The sequence below is a fragment of the Balaenoptera ricei genome, chromosome 20, assembly GCF_028023285.1.
Source record: "Balaenoptera ricei isolate mBalRic1 chromosome 20, mBalRic1.hap2, whole genome shotgun sequence".
NCBI lineage: Eukaryota > Metazoa > Chordata > Mammalia > Artiodactyla > Balaenopteridae > Balaenoptera > Balaenoptera ricei.
In genome coordinates, this window is record NC_082658.1 from 22,857,955 (window position 1) to 22,873,287 (window position 15,333).

At 48.5% G+C, this 15,333-nt stretch overlaps 1 protein-coding gene across 1 annotated transcript in view; it reads right to left on the bottom strand.

Moving 5' to 3' along the window:
* The window catches only part of EFTUD2 (elongation factor Tu GTP binding domain containing 2), a 34,744-nt gene that overhangs the window by 1,063 nt on the left and 18,348 nt on the right, over positions 1-15,333 (bottom strand). Inside the window, exons 11-26 of the mRNA XM_059909027.1 lie at positions 14,460-14,584; positions 11,130-11,193; positions 10,653-10,743; positions 9,054-9,189; positions 7,716-7,843; positions 6,311-6,504; positions 5,247-5,358; positions 4,695-4,835; positions 3,939-4,040; positions 2,887-2,969; positions 2,261-2,347; positions 1,909-2,035; positions 1,616-1,703; positions 877-995; positions 644-738; positions 32-185 (exon numbers count right to left, since the gene is read on the bottom strand). Of these exons, the coding sequence (XP_059765010.1) occupies positions 32-185; positions 644-738; positions 877-995; positions 1,616-1,703; positions 1,909-2,035; positions 2,261-2,347; positions 2,887-2,969; positions 3,939-4,040; positions 4,695-4,835; positions 5,247-5,358; positions 6,311-6,504; positions 7,716-7,843; positions 9,054-9,189; positions 10,653-10,743; positions 11,130-11,193; positions 14,460-14,584 (1,846 nt within the window). The remainder of the gene's footprint in view (positions 1-31; positions 186-643; positions 739-876; positions 996-1,615; positions 1,704-1,908; positions 2,036-2,260; positions 2,348-2,886; positions 2,970-3,938; positions 4,041-4,694; positions 4,836-5,246; positions 5,359-6,310; positions 6,505-7,715; positions 7,844-9,053; positions 9,190-10,652; positions 10,744-11,129; positions 11,194-14,459; positions 14,585-15,333) is intronic.

Genomic DNA, 15,333 nt, shown 5'->3' on the forward strand with positions numbered 1-15,333 from the left:
CCATAGCGGCCAGCCTGCATTGTTTTCTTACCTGCCAATGGTGGAAGACAGACAAGGAAAAGGCCTGCCCCTGCGTGTGAGTCCGCAGATCGGTCTCAAAGCCAAAAGAGTCGATGGCAGGGATGAAAGCTTTGATGGTGTAGAGAGGGGAGCCTGGGATGGGTGCATCCTGAGTCACATGCCCCCTGAGACAGAAAAACAAAGGCTGAGTCCCTAGTCCTGAAGAGGCCAAAAGCAGAGAAGTAGTGTACCCCCAAATGTTGACCATCAAAGAAAATAACCACAAGTGCGCTACAGAGGGCAGAAACGGCTCTCGGCCTAGTTCCCTGTGGAAGTCAAAGGGGCAGCAACCTCTGGGCAAGCGTACAACATTGACGAGACAAGGTCCTGTAGACATTCCCACCACTGACACACCCCAGGAATACTTGCCCCAGGAGCTCTCTGAGGGGGCAGCCCAAGGAGAAATCTCAAATTATAATCTGTGGTAAGGCTGGGGATTGCCTCATTCCTTTCCTACTTCCTTCTAAAAACCGTGGTTTCCGGAGTGGAGAGTGTGGGGTCCAGTCCCTCCTCCTCCACAGCGAGGTTCCTTCTTGCTGGGCTTGTGCTCGCTGCCCCTCCCTAACGTGCCTGGGCAGCTCACCTGCGTCTGGCCAGGACGGTATAAACAGCAGAAACACAATCTGCGGGAGCCTGGACCTCTACGAAGTAGTAGGGCTCCATCAGACGAGGGGTGGCCTGCGAGAGAGCCAGAAGGAAGGGTTCCTCAGCTTGGGGAAGGCTGAGGACCGAGAACCCGGGTAAAGGGAAGGCTGCGGGACAGTAGCCTCGAGGCCCCACTTAATGCCCTGCGGCAGGACAGCCCTACTCGCTCACCATGAGGAAGGCAGAGTAGACGACTCTTCTGGCCGTGGGGATGATTTGGCCCCCACCCCGGTGCAGGGGCTCCTGGGCAACCACTGCATCCAGGATCTTAAACTTGACATTTCGAATCACTGGAAAGGAGAAGGGGGAGCCGACTGCTGAGTGGTTCTGGTGCTAGTCAAGGGCGCATGGGCAGAGCAGCAAGGAGCCTCTGCAGCACTGCAGCTGTCTTGTAGCCATGAAAGATACGGTACAGAATCAGCCTGCAGATGCGCGTTCTAATAGCATATGCGGGGGTGTGAAGGTAAGCATATGTTCTCAGTGTTGGTTTCAGGCCACGTTCAGACAGCATAAAGTGTCCCTAGAAGTTTATGTGTTTCTTTTCCAGATATTTAATTATTTTGGGATGTAGAGTAAGTTCTAGGAATTGCACATTTGTCCCAACTAAGTCCAACCCTGGTCTATAAACCACTCCAATCCCATCCCCCTGATACCCTTCCTGAAACACATTCCAGAAATGAGGAGCAAATGTCAATCTAGACGTGACTTCCATTTCTAAGGTGTACCAAGCAGTAGCACCAGCATAGGGAAGGAGAAGGGAGGAAGCTGGCCCAGGACATGGGAAGGCCCTGTGGGCCCCAAGCTGCTTCTCCTGCCGGGTCCCAAAGATGAGCCCACCCCACCTCATACACCCAGATGCAAGGACCCTAGAGGCCTGGGGTGGCAAAGGCAGAGGCGCTGGTGGACTTACACTCATCACAGAGGGGCCCCTCCCTGGTTCCCCACTGGAAACCTTGAACGATGCTGTCCTTCACCGAGCCGAGAAGAGCCTTGTCCACCTGCACAAAACATGAGGGCCCCTTAGCAGTGACCCTGGCAACAGCCGAAGAGTTTAGAGGGAGGAGGAGGTAGGTACACCAGTAAAAGGATACTCTTCTTCACCAGAACATACAACATACTTTTGGGAAAAATAAGAACACTTTGTAGTTTCTTCCACTCAAGAGCTAAGAGAAGGCCACATGGCTTCCATTAGTTCTTATGTACCTCAGAGGGCAGGGTATCATCCACCAGGATGTTGGGGCCGGTGGCATCAGGGCCAAAAGCCCAGATGGAACGGGCAGCCAGCAGATCCCAGTCGTACTTGGTCTGGAAGAACTCTCCCAGCTTCTTCCTGGGGGAGGAGGAGAAAATGGTCACATCAGACAGTTCTGTGATTGCCCGTTCCTGAGGCCACAGATCCTGCTTTTCTGGGTAACAGTCGCCTCAGCCTACCTACACTGTGCCAGGACCATAGCGAGAAGGGGGAGACAAAATCAATTCCTAGAGTGAGGGATGTGTCGTGCTAGAGACTCATCAGGTAAGCTGTTCGGCCCTGGAATCAGAGCCACGTTCTCACCTGTTCCACGTGATCTGGACCACCTCGTTCTCTATGTCCTCAGCGAGGCCCTTCTCAAGAGGCTCAGCAATCATGGTGATCTTGTTCCTAGTCAGAAAGGAAATGGGTAATGAGGAGGGTCAGCAGGCTGACCCTCTAGTCAGAAAGGAAATGGGTTCTGAGCAGGGTCAGAAGGGTTGTTCCTAAGAAAGGGTGACAAAGGAAAGAGCTAAGGCAGCGACATCAGTGAAAGCCACAGGAGCAGAGTAGAGCAAAAAGGGCTCATCTTCTTTCATTTGAATCTATCACTCTTTAAAAAAGTAAAATTTGGGGCATTGTTTTAAAAAGCTTTAAACAGTATTAGTTATTAAACAGTGAAACAGTAGAGTTGCTGCTAGGGAAAATTTTAAGATGGTCATATTATACAGAGAGAAAAAGTGGCAATTACAAAACCACTGGGAGTAACTAAGGCAAAGAATTCCACAGCATCGTGTCCAAAGGCATAATGAGAGGGCTGGGGTAAAACTCAAGTATCCTAAGCACCCTCATCCCAAGACTTAGGGGCCTCTATTTGTGATTGGGGTAGAGGTGGGGGCAGGGGAAAGCGACCCCTGTGAGTCCCAGGGTCACTATGACCCCCAGCTTACTTCTTATTGGGAGTTTCAGCAAAGCACTTGAGGGAGGATGTTTCCACGACCGTCTCACAAAACGTGACAACGGGGTCAGCCACCTGAGAAACAAAATAAACTGTTAGGCAAGGTCTAACTGTTGGGAGGACGACCTTCTGCCAAAGGGGATTCCAAGGTTCCCTTGATGCTACCTCTGCGAGAACCCCTGTCTTAATCAGCGTTAGCGACAAGTACCATAGCAGGCTCAGGCTAAAAGTCTGTACCTAAACTAAGAAGCCTGGAAAACTTAGTGTAGTGCACAATTTATGTTCCTGAGCCAAGAGTAAGTGGAGATCAGTTTAGGGCCTAAATTATAGTCTCCCAGGGTATCTTTCAATATCCATACAGCCGTCCCACTAGCATTCACTAAACACCGTGGGCCTGTCAGAGCTCTGCCTTGACACACTGACTGGCGAGCGCCCGTTCCATCCTCAACCCACGACCTCCGGGCAGCACAGCTCCGCCCAGAAGCCCCCACATGGCCTACTCGCGGAAAAACGCAGCGTCTTCTACAGCACCAGCCCTGGGCTAAAAGGGGCATTTGAGGGCACTCACTCCCACGACCACCACCCATGGCCCTGGAGAAAATGTGTGTGTCCACTGAGACCAAGGCTGTGCGACGGGCAGTTTAACTGAGGGGCTACATTAAGATCTCACCACGAGTCCAGAAGAGCCAGTCCCCACGCTCTCCTCGGAACCATCCACTCTGAGCCCTAATCACCACAGATGGCTTAGCTGTGCAACCATTTTCTTAACAAAAGATCAAGAATAACTTTGGCTTGGGAGCCTTGGCTCTGAACGTTTGACACTGAGAATAACCCCCACCGCAGGAGGCAAACTGGATTTCCAACCCTTCCCACACAGGGAGCAACAGGTCATGCTTTTCCCACACAGATCTCCTTCCCTGGCGCACCCTTCTCCCCTTGGACCTTCCTGGGGACTCAAGGGTTTGGCTGCTTGTAAAATCAGCCTGGAGCTGTGAGCCAAGCTCCTGGCCAAGCAGGAGCCAAAGAAAGGAGCGGCTGCTTCACCTTGATGTCTATCTCCGAGTACATCTTCCGCAAATCGTGCATCACACAGTCCAGGTAGAGCTCCCCAGTACCCAGGATCACGTGCTCGCCAGATTCTTCCACCTGAAACACAACGACCCTGGTGGTCACAGCCTGGACTCTCTTGTGGCAGCAACAGCAGACAGAGACAGCATGAAGGCTAGAACCCAGGAGGAGGTGCCCAAGCCCACTATCAGAAAGGCCACTGGCCAGTGTTGGTTCCAGCCTCTTCAGGAAGGATCAGTGGGGAGCAGTGACCTATGAGTCAGTCCTCAAGACACCTGGACCGCTGAGCACAGTGCTACTGGGTGTGAGGTCACGGACTGAATTAACATCTTAGCCATTTAGGGAAAACCCTGCTCTGCCCGTGGATATAAGCTGACCCTGTAGCCCTGGCCAACTCCTCAGAAAGCTATGCTGGCAGGCTCAGAGTGACTCACTTTTCCCTGTGTGTTTTCTGGAAAATCAATTCAAAGTGTACTTTCCAGGAATCACCTTTCCTATCTAAAGATGCTTGTGTAAGATGCATACACACGTGCATACAGGCCCATACACACAAACAGGGGTCTTGTACTGCCTTCAAATGACAATTAACAGACAGGGACCAGTCCCTGATGTAGGCTGCCGGAAGCAGCAGATCAGAGCCACCCGGTGGACACGAGGCAGCGCGCGACACAAGCAAAGACCCCCTCAGCCTGGGCACACAGGGCTCGGCAGCGACCGCGGCCTCGGGCCTACCTTGGTGGTGAGGGACGGATAGCTCTTGTTGACCTTGCGGAGGCCGTCCAGCATCTTGGGCAGCTCAGAGGGGTTGACTGGCTCCACAGCAATCTTGATAACAGATGTGGTGTTGAACTTCAAGGGCCGGAAAATCTGAGCCTGAGACCCAAAATGCAGAGCAGTGAGGACACCTGGCCTGAGCAGGCACAGACAGTGCGGAGGTCAGGGAGAAGCTGATGACCTGCTGGGGAGCGGACTATCCCCCCCACCTGGAGCCAGGGCGCTGCTTGGAGGCAACCTGAAGGGCCATTTATTCCCACATACGTTGGCAGAACAAAAAGAGGAGGGAAAGAATAAAAGGATCCCTTCTAATTCCTAGCATTCAGTACAAGGAGAATCCAGCAGGGGCAGATCTAGAAGGCTGAGCCCATGCTGAGGCCTGGCAGCAGGAAGCAGCAGTGACTCCGGGTTCATCCCCTGCGCGTTCTGCTGCCTGTTGCTCACGTGTGCTGCGGCTCCTTGTGACCCTCTAGCTTAAGCCAATCTAGTTGCCTCTTCCAAAACTCTTACCTCCTCATTGCCTCGGGGTTCAGTTATGGTCGCGGTCTTCACAATTGGTTGATCGACACCTTCAATCAGAACCCAGTTGCCAGCAGGAACACGGTTCACTTCAATGTGGTACCTGGAGCAGCATCCAATAAGCAGCAATGGAACTTGGGCAGAGTATTCATTCCATAAAAATTTACTGAGCACCTGCTCTGTGCCAGGCACTGAGCCAGGAGCAGGGTGAGCAAAACAGATACATTCTAGCAGGGAAGGGATGCAATGAACAATCAATCATATAGCCACACATATATGTGGTTACAAACTGATGCATGCCATGAAAGAAAAATGCAAGGTATAACATGAGGACAAAACAGGCAAATCTAATTCCAGTTAGATGTTGGTAGTAAGCAAACCACTGCCCAAGGGGTAGAATGTAAGGAGATGCCAAAAGCACCACAGAAGATACTGCAACTCTCCTAGCTCTTTAATTTTCTTCTGCCTTCTAGAGAATGGGGTGAATTTGGAGGGAAAAGGGGCTGTTGGCAAGGTGCAGCAGCCACCCTAGGAACAGGACAGCCTCGGTTCGGCTTTCTAGCTAAAACGCCAAACTGATGAACTGACAAGCAGCCCAGAGACCCAAGCGAAGTTTAATTCTGCAGACTGGGGTGCTACAAGGGATCCAGCAAAGTCTTTATCTTAGTCAAAAAATAGTCAGTGGAGTTCGGGAAATAATTTCTTTTGGGAAGAAACATAAAGGTTACGATTTAAAGAACACAGAAGAGGAAGAGAAGATTAAGATGAGTGAACATGGAAATCCTGCTACAAGAGTTTATACAAACCATTCAAAAGGCAAAGGCAGGGCTCTTGGCATTATCCCAACAGTAGCTGCCTTGTGACCCTAGCAACCTTGGATAGTAAGAACCAGAAGTCAACAGATCTGCTGCAGGAAGGAGTGGACTTCATCTTACCCCCATCACAGGGAGCCAGGCAGCTACTGTGTTTCCAAGGAGGACCACCCCTTTCAGCTCGCTGGGGCAGTTCCAGTGCAGAGGCCCAGGCATGCCCCTAGGGGCTCTGGTTGGCAGTACCTGGCCACGGAGATCCAAAGGCGGCCCACGGTGCATATCTGGGAGTCTTCCTCATCCTCCAGGGTGTAGTTCTCCCCCAGTACCTTCACAGGCTGCCCAGCATGGATGGTGCCACTTAGCACTCGGCCAAAGGCATGAAACTGAACTCCATCATCTGTGCTGTACATCTTGGTAGTATGGCACATCAGGGGACCCTGGAGGTGGGGACAGAGTGTAGCCTCAACCACACAGACTCTCTGGGTAAGCACCACCGTCTCCACCTTCCTTCTTAGCAATGACATGAGCTCCACGAGAAGGCAGCCCAGACCGAGAAGAAGATGTGGCAATCTCCTGGGAAAATTCCAACCAAGGCCCACCCCCTGCTTAGTTAATAGATGTCACAGGCATAGCAAAAAAATCTTCCTTTTTCTTGGGGTGGGATGAGGGCACTGGGAAAGAGAAGCAGGTTTAGGATGGTAGAATGGCACTTTTAACTTGCAAGATTATAAGACTAACTTGCCCCAAATTTCCTCCAAAGAAGTAACTCACAATTCTCGACTGGCTGTAACGTTTATGCCAAGAAACTAGATTGCCTAAGGAATGACGGGGACAGATTTTTTTAAAAGCCAGGACTGGGACTTTCCTGGCGGTCCAGTGGTTAAGACTCTGCACTTCCACTTCAGGGGGCACGGGTTCGATCCCTGGTCAGGGAACTAAGATCCCGCGTGCTGTGCGGCAATCAATCGATCAATCAAAAATTAAGGGGGCTTCCCTGGTGGCGCAGTGGTTGAGAATCTGCCTGCCAATGCAGGGGACATGGGTTCGCGCCCTGGTCCGGGAAGATCCCACATGCCGCGGAGCAACTAGGCCCGTGCGCCACAACTACTGAGCCTGCGCGTCTGGAGCCTGTGCTCCGCAACAAGAGAGGCCGTGACAGTGAGAGGCCCGCGCACCGCGATGAAGAGTGGCCCCCGCTCGCCGCAACTAGAGAAAGCCCTCGCACAGAAACGAAGACCCAACACAGCCAAAAATAAATAAATAAATTAATAATAATAATAAAAAATTAAAAGCCAGGACTGACAAGATTAGTTATCATTCGTTGAATCTTTACTACCTGTCAGGCACCATGCTAAACACAACTGTGACACTTGCTTAATCTTACTTACTTCTCACAACTACCACATACAAATTATTATCATCACTTTATAGACCAAGACCCTTAGACTCAGAAAGCCTAAACAATGTTCTCAAGATCACACCAGCAGTAGTGGTAACATCGGGCTTTGAATTCAGGTCATTCTGACTACGCCCATTGGGAGGGCCATGTAAGGACGGAAAAGAAGGCATTACTCCTGTGACTGGAAAACAGTATTCCCCATACAGTAGGGGACGGAAATCAGAGAACCGGGGGGCCACGTTCCCTTACATCAGGGTCACAGTCGCTCATGGCCTCGCCGAGGTCGGAATCCACGCCTCCGGTGTAGGTGTGCTCGATCTTGGGCTTGGCGCCCGCCTTTGGAGACGGGATGTGCTGCACACACATGTCCACAAAGCCTGCGGAGGGAGCAGAGAAGCCACGACTATACGCTCTCATGGGGGAAGGGAGTGGGGAGCTCTGATCCACTCATGATGGCCAGAAAACTAACAGTGAGGGGACTGCTTTTCAGCTCGAAAAGCTATGGTCCTATGATTCTAGGCAGAAGTGATACCCTGTTGCCTGGGCATACGCTGCTAAAAGATTTGGAATCACACTGATGCCAGGGAAGAGCAAGAAGAAGGTCTAAGTGGTTCCTCGGAACTCAGCTGACAAAAACTTTAATGTATCTATATCAGTCCATGACCTTTTACTGAATATAAGCACTTACTGAGCACTTACACAAAACTAAGTAAGTACCCCATCTCTTCTTTCTAGATCTACTTAGAACAATCTCCGAATTGACTCTTCCCTTTGGGAAACACTTCATACGTTTCTGTTCAATAAGTTATTCTGTTTTTCTAACAGCCAATAAGCCACACAAGAGAGAACCTCCATTGGCACCTTGGGGTGCCTAGCATGTCTGCTTTTAGTTGGGATCTCCTATGTCAGATTGAGGACCAGCCCAGAATGAACCATTAAAATTATGCACTTTAGGGATTCAGATACCTAATTCCTATCAGACTCGGAATCAAGAGATTGCTGAGAGGGCCCTTAGCCATCACCTTTTCCACCTCCCTTATTTTACAGATGAGAGATTAGAGTGACAGAAGGATTGAGTGGCTGGCCCGGGATCACCCCATGGGACAGGGCCAGAGGAGGATTAAGACTCAGGTCTTTTCCCAGCCAGTCTGGGGCTTGTTTTACTATAGCACCTGCCTTCTGCATGACTAAAATATGAGAAAGAGGAGCTTGGGGGAAAGAGAGATTGGAGTCTATAACCCATCTCCCAAGTCCCAGCCTGGGGCTTTTCCCACTATTTTACCACACCCACGAGTCCACCTTCCTGACTGCCCTCTGGCAAAAACACCAGAACCTCAGAATCTGCTTCCCCATCCCCTTTACTTGCATGCTCCTCCTGGTAGGGAAATTTAATTGCTTTTGTTTTCCCAAGATAGAATTCTTGGTACCATCTTCTAAGCAAAGCAGCTAGGAAAAAACCCAGGTGCCCTGCATCCTGACCTGCAGTTTACTTAAAAGAGCCTCAGATCTCCAAACACCACTGTGGGGTAAGGAAAAGGTCCCCATGATACATGTGGAGGAAAATGGTGATGACGATGAGCTCCTTACCTGTGAACTCGCCAAAGAATTTTTTGCAGACCAGCCTGAGCAGGGGGCGGATGTTCAGCTTCAGCTCCTCCTTGGTCAGGTGGATGCCAAGCTCATCCAGGGTCCTCGGGAGGCTGGTGTCCACATCACCCACGACCTGTGACAGTTGACACCATGTCAGCTCGAATCATAGCCCCAGTGTGGTGGTACAGAGGACAAGGGGGGCCAAAGGGCAATAGGAAGGGTCACTGCACTGGGTTCTCTTCTACAGGGAGAGCTCTTGGCAAGGATATCAATTTGGTTTCAGGGAAATCTTTGGTACTTACACTTCAAACCAACAGTGGGTGTAGCAAGCTCAGTTAAATGCCCACACCAGCCAATAAACCTGGCCCTCTCAGACGGACTGCTGTCAGTGCTGCCCCCTGGTGTCCGAAAAGCAGCATCTCATCTCACTCAGGAAATCCCTTACCCTTCCTTCCCTATTTAGAGACTTCTCAGATTTAGAGGATCACTGCACTGGAAGGAACCAAAAAAGGTCACCTAGCAGTCCATCGGCTGTCAGAATGGGGCCAAGCTAAATCATCCTCAGCAGACTCAAGGTCTCTACAGAGACAGACTATATAAATTTCTTCTTTAATCCTTAGTCTCACACAAGATACGAAGTATTTTCCAGCACTAATAAATTTTAATCGTGGTACTTTGTTTTGTTGCTATGTTTTACTATTTTGTCAGTTGGAATGGCCACACACATTTTGTGTATGTGTGTGTGTTCACTGTGCACAGTGCTTATTAAACACTTGCATAAACACATAACACTCATAAAGTATAACTGTCTTGGGAGAAAGGTATGTATGAAAATTCCTGTACAACATTATTACCCTTTTAGGTAGCACAAATTCATACAAATGCAATGTTATATTCTTTTCTTTGGAGCATCCCACATGTTTTATTTATTTATTTATTTATTATTTTCATTGGCGGATAGTTGCTTGGAGCATCCTACATGTTTAACTACATCATTACCACTGTCTGATGCATCCTTTTCAATCTGACAAACATCACATACATATGTGCCCAGAATAGTCATTAAAATCAAGCTCATATAGCCATTCATTTAATGGCTGCAAAATACTTCATTTTATGGGGTGTACCGTAATTCATTTAATCAGATTCTCACCGATGAACACATATTTCCAGTTTTTTCCCCTTTTCCTGCTGGTATAAATAACGCTATAACATATATATATATATTTTAAATATATTTTCATATGTGTATAAAAGTAAAAACTAGAGAACGTTCATGTGAAACAATTATATCGAAGTTAAATCCCCATAACTGAAACTATTACTTCTCAAGTGTCACATTCTTTCGAATAGTCAAAATCTTTGTACGTTTCTCCAGGCTGTGCCTTTTCTTTTCTATCTTCCCCCTTTACTCTGATCTCAACAGCACTTAGAGGACTGTAGTGTTCTAGATCCAGAAGACTGGTGACCAACCTTCCTCATACTGAGTAATACAAAACTGATCAGGTTCAGGGGCAGGGGGAAGACCAAGTTCACCAGCTCTTCCACCCTGTGCTTAGAAGGGCAGACCTGAGCCAGGTGACCTGACACACTCACCTGAGCGAGGATCTTATAGAGGGGCTCCAAGATAAACTCCACGAAGCTCCTCTGGGAGCTGCTGGTTGGGGCCTTTTTGGTGAACTTTCGCCTGAAGAGATCAAGAGTTATGGGAGACCCAGGAGGAAGATGGCAGTGTCACCAACCCCAAGGGTGGGTTTCCTAACTTCTGAATCTGGGCAAGGCCAAGCCAAGGGGAAGGAATGTGTGTGATCATAAAATCTCCAAACACAGACTCCTGAGACGGCATAGGTTATGACCCTCATGCATGCCTGGGCTGGGCTGTGGAGACTTCAAGGGAAATGGCCTCTCACCGTGTTAGAGCTCATGAAGCCAGCTCACTTAGAGGAGGAAAGATGGTAGTTCACGTCTAATAAAAAAGTAGGTTTTAATCTTAGGAACTCTTTCTCTGTCTGTCCGCACTTACTGGGAAAATGGATCATGCCTCTAGAGAGTCACTTCCTGCACTCTACTTACGTCTTGGGGTTGAAGTAGATGTCACCCCAGAGTCTTTTAGCAAATTCCTGGTAGTTAATGTCACCTATAAGAAAAGCCATACAATTATAGTCTACCTAGCAAAGTACTATTCGAAATTGTTTCATGTGCCACAAGTGGTTTCTAGCTGAGGAATTCTTGCACCTTCCTCTCCAAGGTCCAGACATTTGCTTCTACCCAGGCAGGCAGACAAGGATACCGAGGCACAAGGGACACTACTGGCCCAAAGTCAACAAGGCGATGCTGGAGCCAAAATGAGCACTCAGGTAGCTCCATCTCCAGGAAGCCTATGACTGAGCTATGGACAAGGGTACAGTTTATATCCTTTCCTTTGATGCAACAGGTTCAACTGCCTACATGCTATCCTCTGTGTGCACCTATTACCGCCCCTTCCTGCAGTGGATCTTAGTAGTTCCTTCATTCCTTCCTGACCCACAGAAGCTCTACTCCGCTGCCAGTGTGGGCAACCTCCCAGCTGCAGCACCACGCTGAGGCTCCGACTAGCCGTCAACCTCTAGAAGGCACACACCCAGCCCTCTGGAGAGAAAACACCAAAGCTAACCATTGTGTCATCTTTTACCAATTGATATTTTTAGTTTGACTGCAACTGCTGATCCTCATCAGACTGAAGCCAGCAATTGTGGCTTTTAAAATTCAAGATCTTCTGAGTCCAGAGCTCGTCTAACATTCAGTTAGATCCCTGATAGCACCAGCTATCTCGTGGATGTTTCTAACCCAGATGTCAGACTGCTATCTCTTTCTTGAGAAGGCATAGAGGAAATTCATCACCTTTTCCCTAAAGCCACATTCCCTCAGACTTTTCGCTCCCTTTCAGTGAGGCCATCATCGGCACTTCAACCAAGCTCAAAATCTCTTTGTTGCCCACTTGGTTAATCACCACATTTCCCCTTCTTTCCCACGTTATTAGTTACTTTAACCCTCTCTCCTCTGTGAACCGCTGTTTCTTTTACACACCTCTATTACTGCACTTAACATACACTGTATTATAATCACTGGACTGAGCTGCCCGAGCACTCACAGAACCAGGCCTAGTGCGTAACAGACGTTTAATACGTGCTTACTCAAAGAATGAGTGAACACCTCTCCAATCCCCCTGCCCCCTTTCAATCTCAAAGATAACATCAAGCCAATAATCACAATCCTGTATCTGTATATTGGCGAAAATGTCTAAATAAGTGTCCCTTCCCTCATCATTTCCTCTCTCTGGCCTATCTTCCATCAGCTTTGCACATATCATCCCACTCCAATCTTTATTAGCTCCTAACTGCCTACAGGATAAAGTCTAAATTCCTTAACCTCACATTCCAACCCTCCCCAATGTGGTCCCAACCCAGCCTCCCAGTAGTTTTACTTCAACTCTTCTCCTTGATGGAACAGTCCACTATTCCTGAACAGCCGCCCGTGGGCCAACACCACCCGCCTCCGTGCCTCCTCTCCCAGCCCAGCGAGTCTGGACCTCCTGGCTCCCTACTCTCCACCGTCAAAGCCCCGTCTCCTTCAGGCAGCCTCCCCTAGGCCTTTGCAGCCGAATTCCCTCAGCTCCACCTGCCTACGGCAGCCCCCAGGCACTAAGCCTACACCACCTTACACTGTCATTCATCACTGTGGGATTCTGTCTACCCACTGGATGAAGTTCCCAGGAGTCAGAGATTATTCATCATGCCTTGTGTTCCTAGTAAGAAGACATGGTATCAATTTTGGCAGGATGATGTGATTAAAAAAGCACCAAAGTGGATTCTAGTCCCAACCCCATCAATAAGGTCTGTGTCCCTGGGCACAGTTTTCCCACATGTAAAACGATGGGGAAGGACGCAGTGATCTCTGATTCCTTCCAGTGCTGACTTTCCAGAAGTCCCTACGTGGCTTTTCATAATGATGCTGGGGCTCAAAGCTGGCTTCTTTGGAAACTAACAGTGGGTTCGAAGGGTGAGTAATCATCTCTCCTGAGGCTCAGAGCCATTTTCAGTCAGAAACTGAACCGTCAATACATTATAATTACAGAAACAATCTTGGATTTTGCTTCATATGTTGATACAAACAACATTCAGAAACATAACCTGGAACCTTGTTCAGGTGAATTTCATTTACTGTCTGTCCATCTATACATTTTTTAAAAAAGAGCCATTTGGAAACAACCAAAATATATGTCTAATGATGAGAAAGCGAATAAGTTATAGTACATCTATACAGCGGACCAATAGGCAGTTACATAAAATCATTTTTATCAATAAATTTTAATAGGCAAATTATTGTGATCTAATGCTAAGTGAATACTTATCTTATGCTATTATACTATATGTATATATATAAAATACGATCTCTTTTATGTAAAACACTGAACTGAGAAAGAAGGAACTACATCAGAATGTTTGCAGTAGTTATGGTAATGAGGTTATGGGTGAATTTTGTTTCCTTCACATTTTACTGTATTTTCCACTCTTCTAAATAAGGATGCAGTAAATATGTACATATTTTAAAAAAGACCAAGTTTTAATTGGTCCATTATTTTCACCAGAGCAAACGTTTCCACGTTTGAGAGTGAGGCAGGACCAGTGACTAAAGAACACTGGTGCCCCAACGCCAGCGCTGACCAGCTGTGAGGCTTCTCACTGAGCCTGTCTCCTCAGCTCCAAAAATGGGGGTGACAAAGACCTCTGTGCGGAAGTACAGTATTTGACACACAGGCTACACACTGACACCCAGGACATGGTTCCTACTAGATCTGAGGGAACTGGGGAGGCACAGAGGTGGAGCGCACGGGAACCTCTTGAGAGTTGGGGAGCTGGTCCCAGGGTTCTGGTGTTGCGGCTCCAGGGGCCTATAAAATCATTCCGCTGGACGTCCCAGTGGGCTGCGAATCCAACTCGAGTTCTCAAGTGGGACTACAAAACTTCTATGTGCCTGGATATAGTTGGAAAGACAGCTAGAAGCACGACCAGTGAGAGAGATTCCATCTCTGAGAAAGAGGCCTGAATGGCTTTGGAGCCATGGATAATTCCTTCTTGACAAAATCTGTTTCACCCTAGGAGAGATTCTTATTCCTAACTTGAGCTCCCTCTCCACCCATTTCTTCCCAGGCACCTTTATCCCTCTATTTATTGTTTGGAAAGCAGTTAGCCCGAGGAAAGAGCCTAGGTGCCAAAAAGAGCCCCAGATGGGAAGACAACACTTGATAAAATGCCTCCCTCCGACAGGGGACTCTGGCATGAAGCCCATTTCTAAACCATTCAGCAGGAAAGGCACACATGACTCTGGGGAAGCTGGAGAGACAGACTGCCAGCCAGAGCTTACCAAAGGTGTCAGCGTAGATCTTGGCAAAGGAGCCCAGTGTGAAGCAGATGCTGTACTGGGAGCTGGAGAAGCAGACGTTGCCCAGGAGCGGGGAAAGGATTAGGTTCTCGTCAGTGGAATACATGCTGAAACAGAGACAGCCGTGAGTGCAGAGCCAGGCTGGGCAGCAATGCCGGCGCGATGCCAAGGGTGAAGGGCGCAGGGACTCAATATCACAGCTTCTTTCCAGCCCTCACCCTCAGAAGGGGCTTGCGTTATACACTCGGCTTTGCCAACAGCCTGATCCAAGAAAGTGACATGATGGAGCTGTACCCTAACCCCCAGTAACAAAGTGATTTCCCAGAGCTGGAAACATTCTGCATGATCTTGAAGAAGTTAACTGCGCCAGACAAGGGGAAACTTGGAGGACAGAGACAAAGACCTTGGAACACAGGAAACTAATCTAATGTGATAAGATTAGAGAAATCCAACATTTTAGAGGAATCTCAATTTCACAAAGAGAAACACCAGTGTAAGTAAATGAATGAATGAAAAAAAAGCAACTTTGCCCCCTGCTCTCACTGCCCTACTCTTCATTGCCTTGTTTGGCTTTGCTTTTACAAATTCATGTTAAAACGTTCAGTCTTAAAAGCCATGCAGAAGCCACAGCACCCCAAGTTCACTAGCATTTATAAGAAAACCAGCTGTACACAGGGATCAAATCCACAACCCTAGCCTTTCTGACACCCTGCTTTACGCAATTTCTTTTCTTTTTAAAAAATATTTGGCTGCGCCAGGTCTTAGTTGCAGCGTGCAGAATCTTTTTAGCTGCGGCATGCGAACTCTTAGTGGCGGCATGTGGGATCTAGTTCCCTGACCAGGGATCGAACCCGGG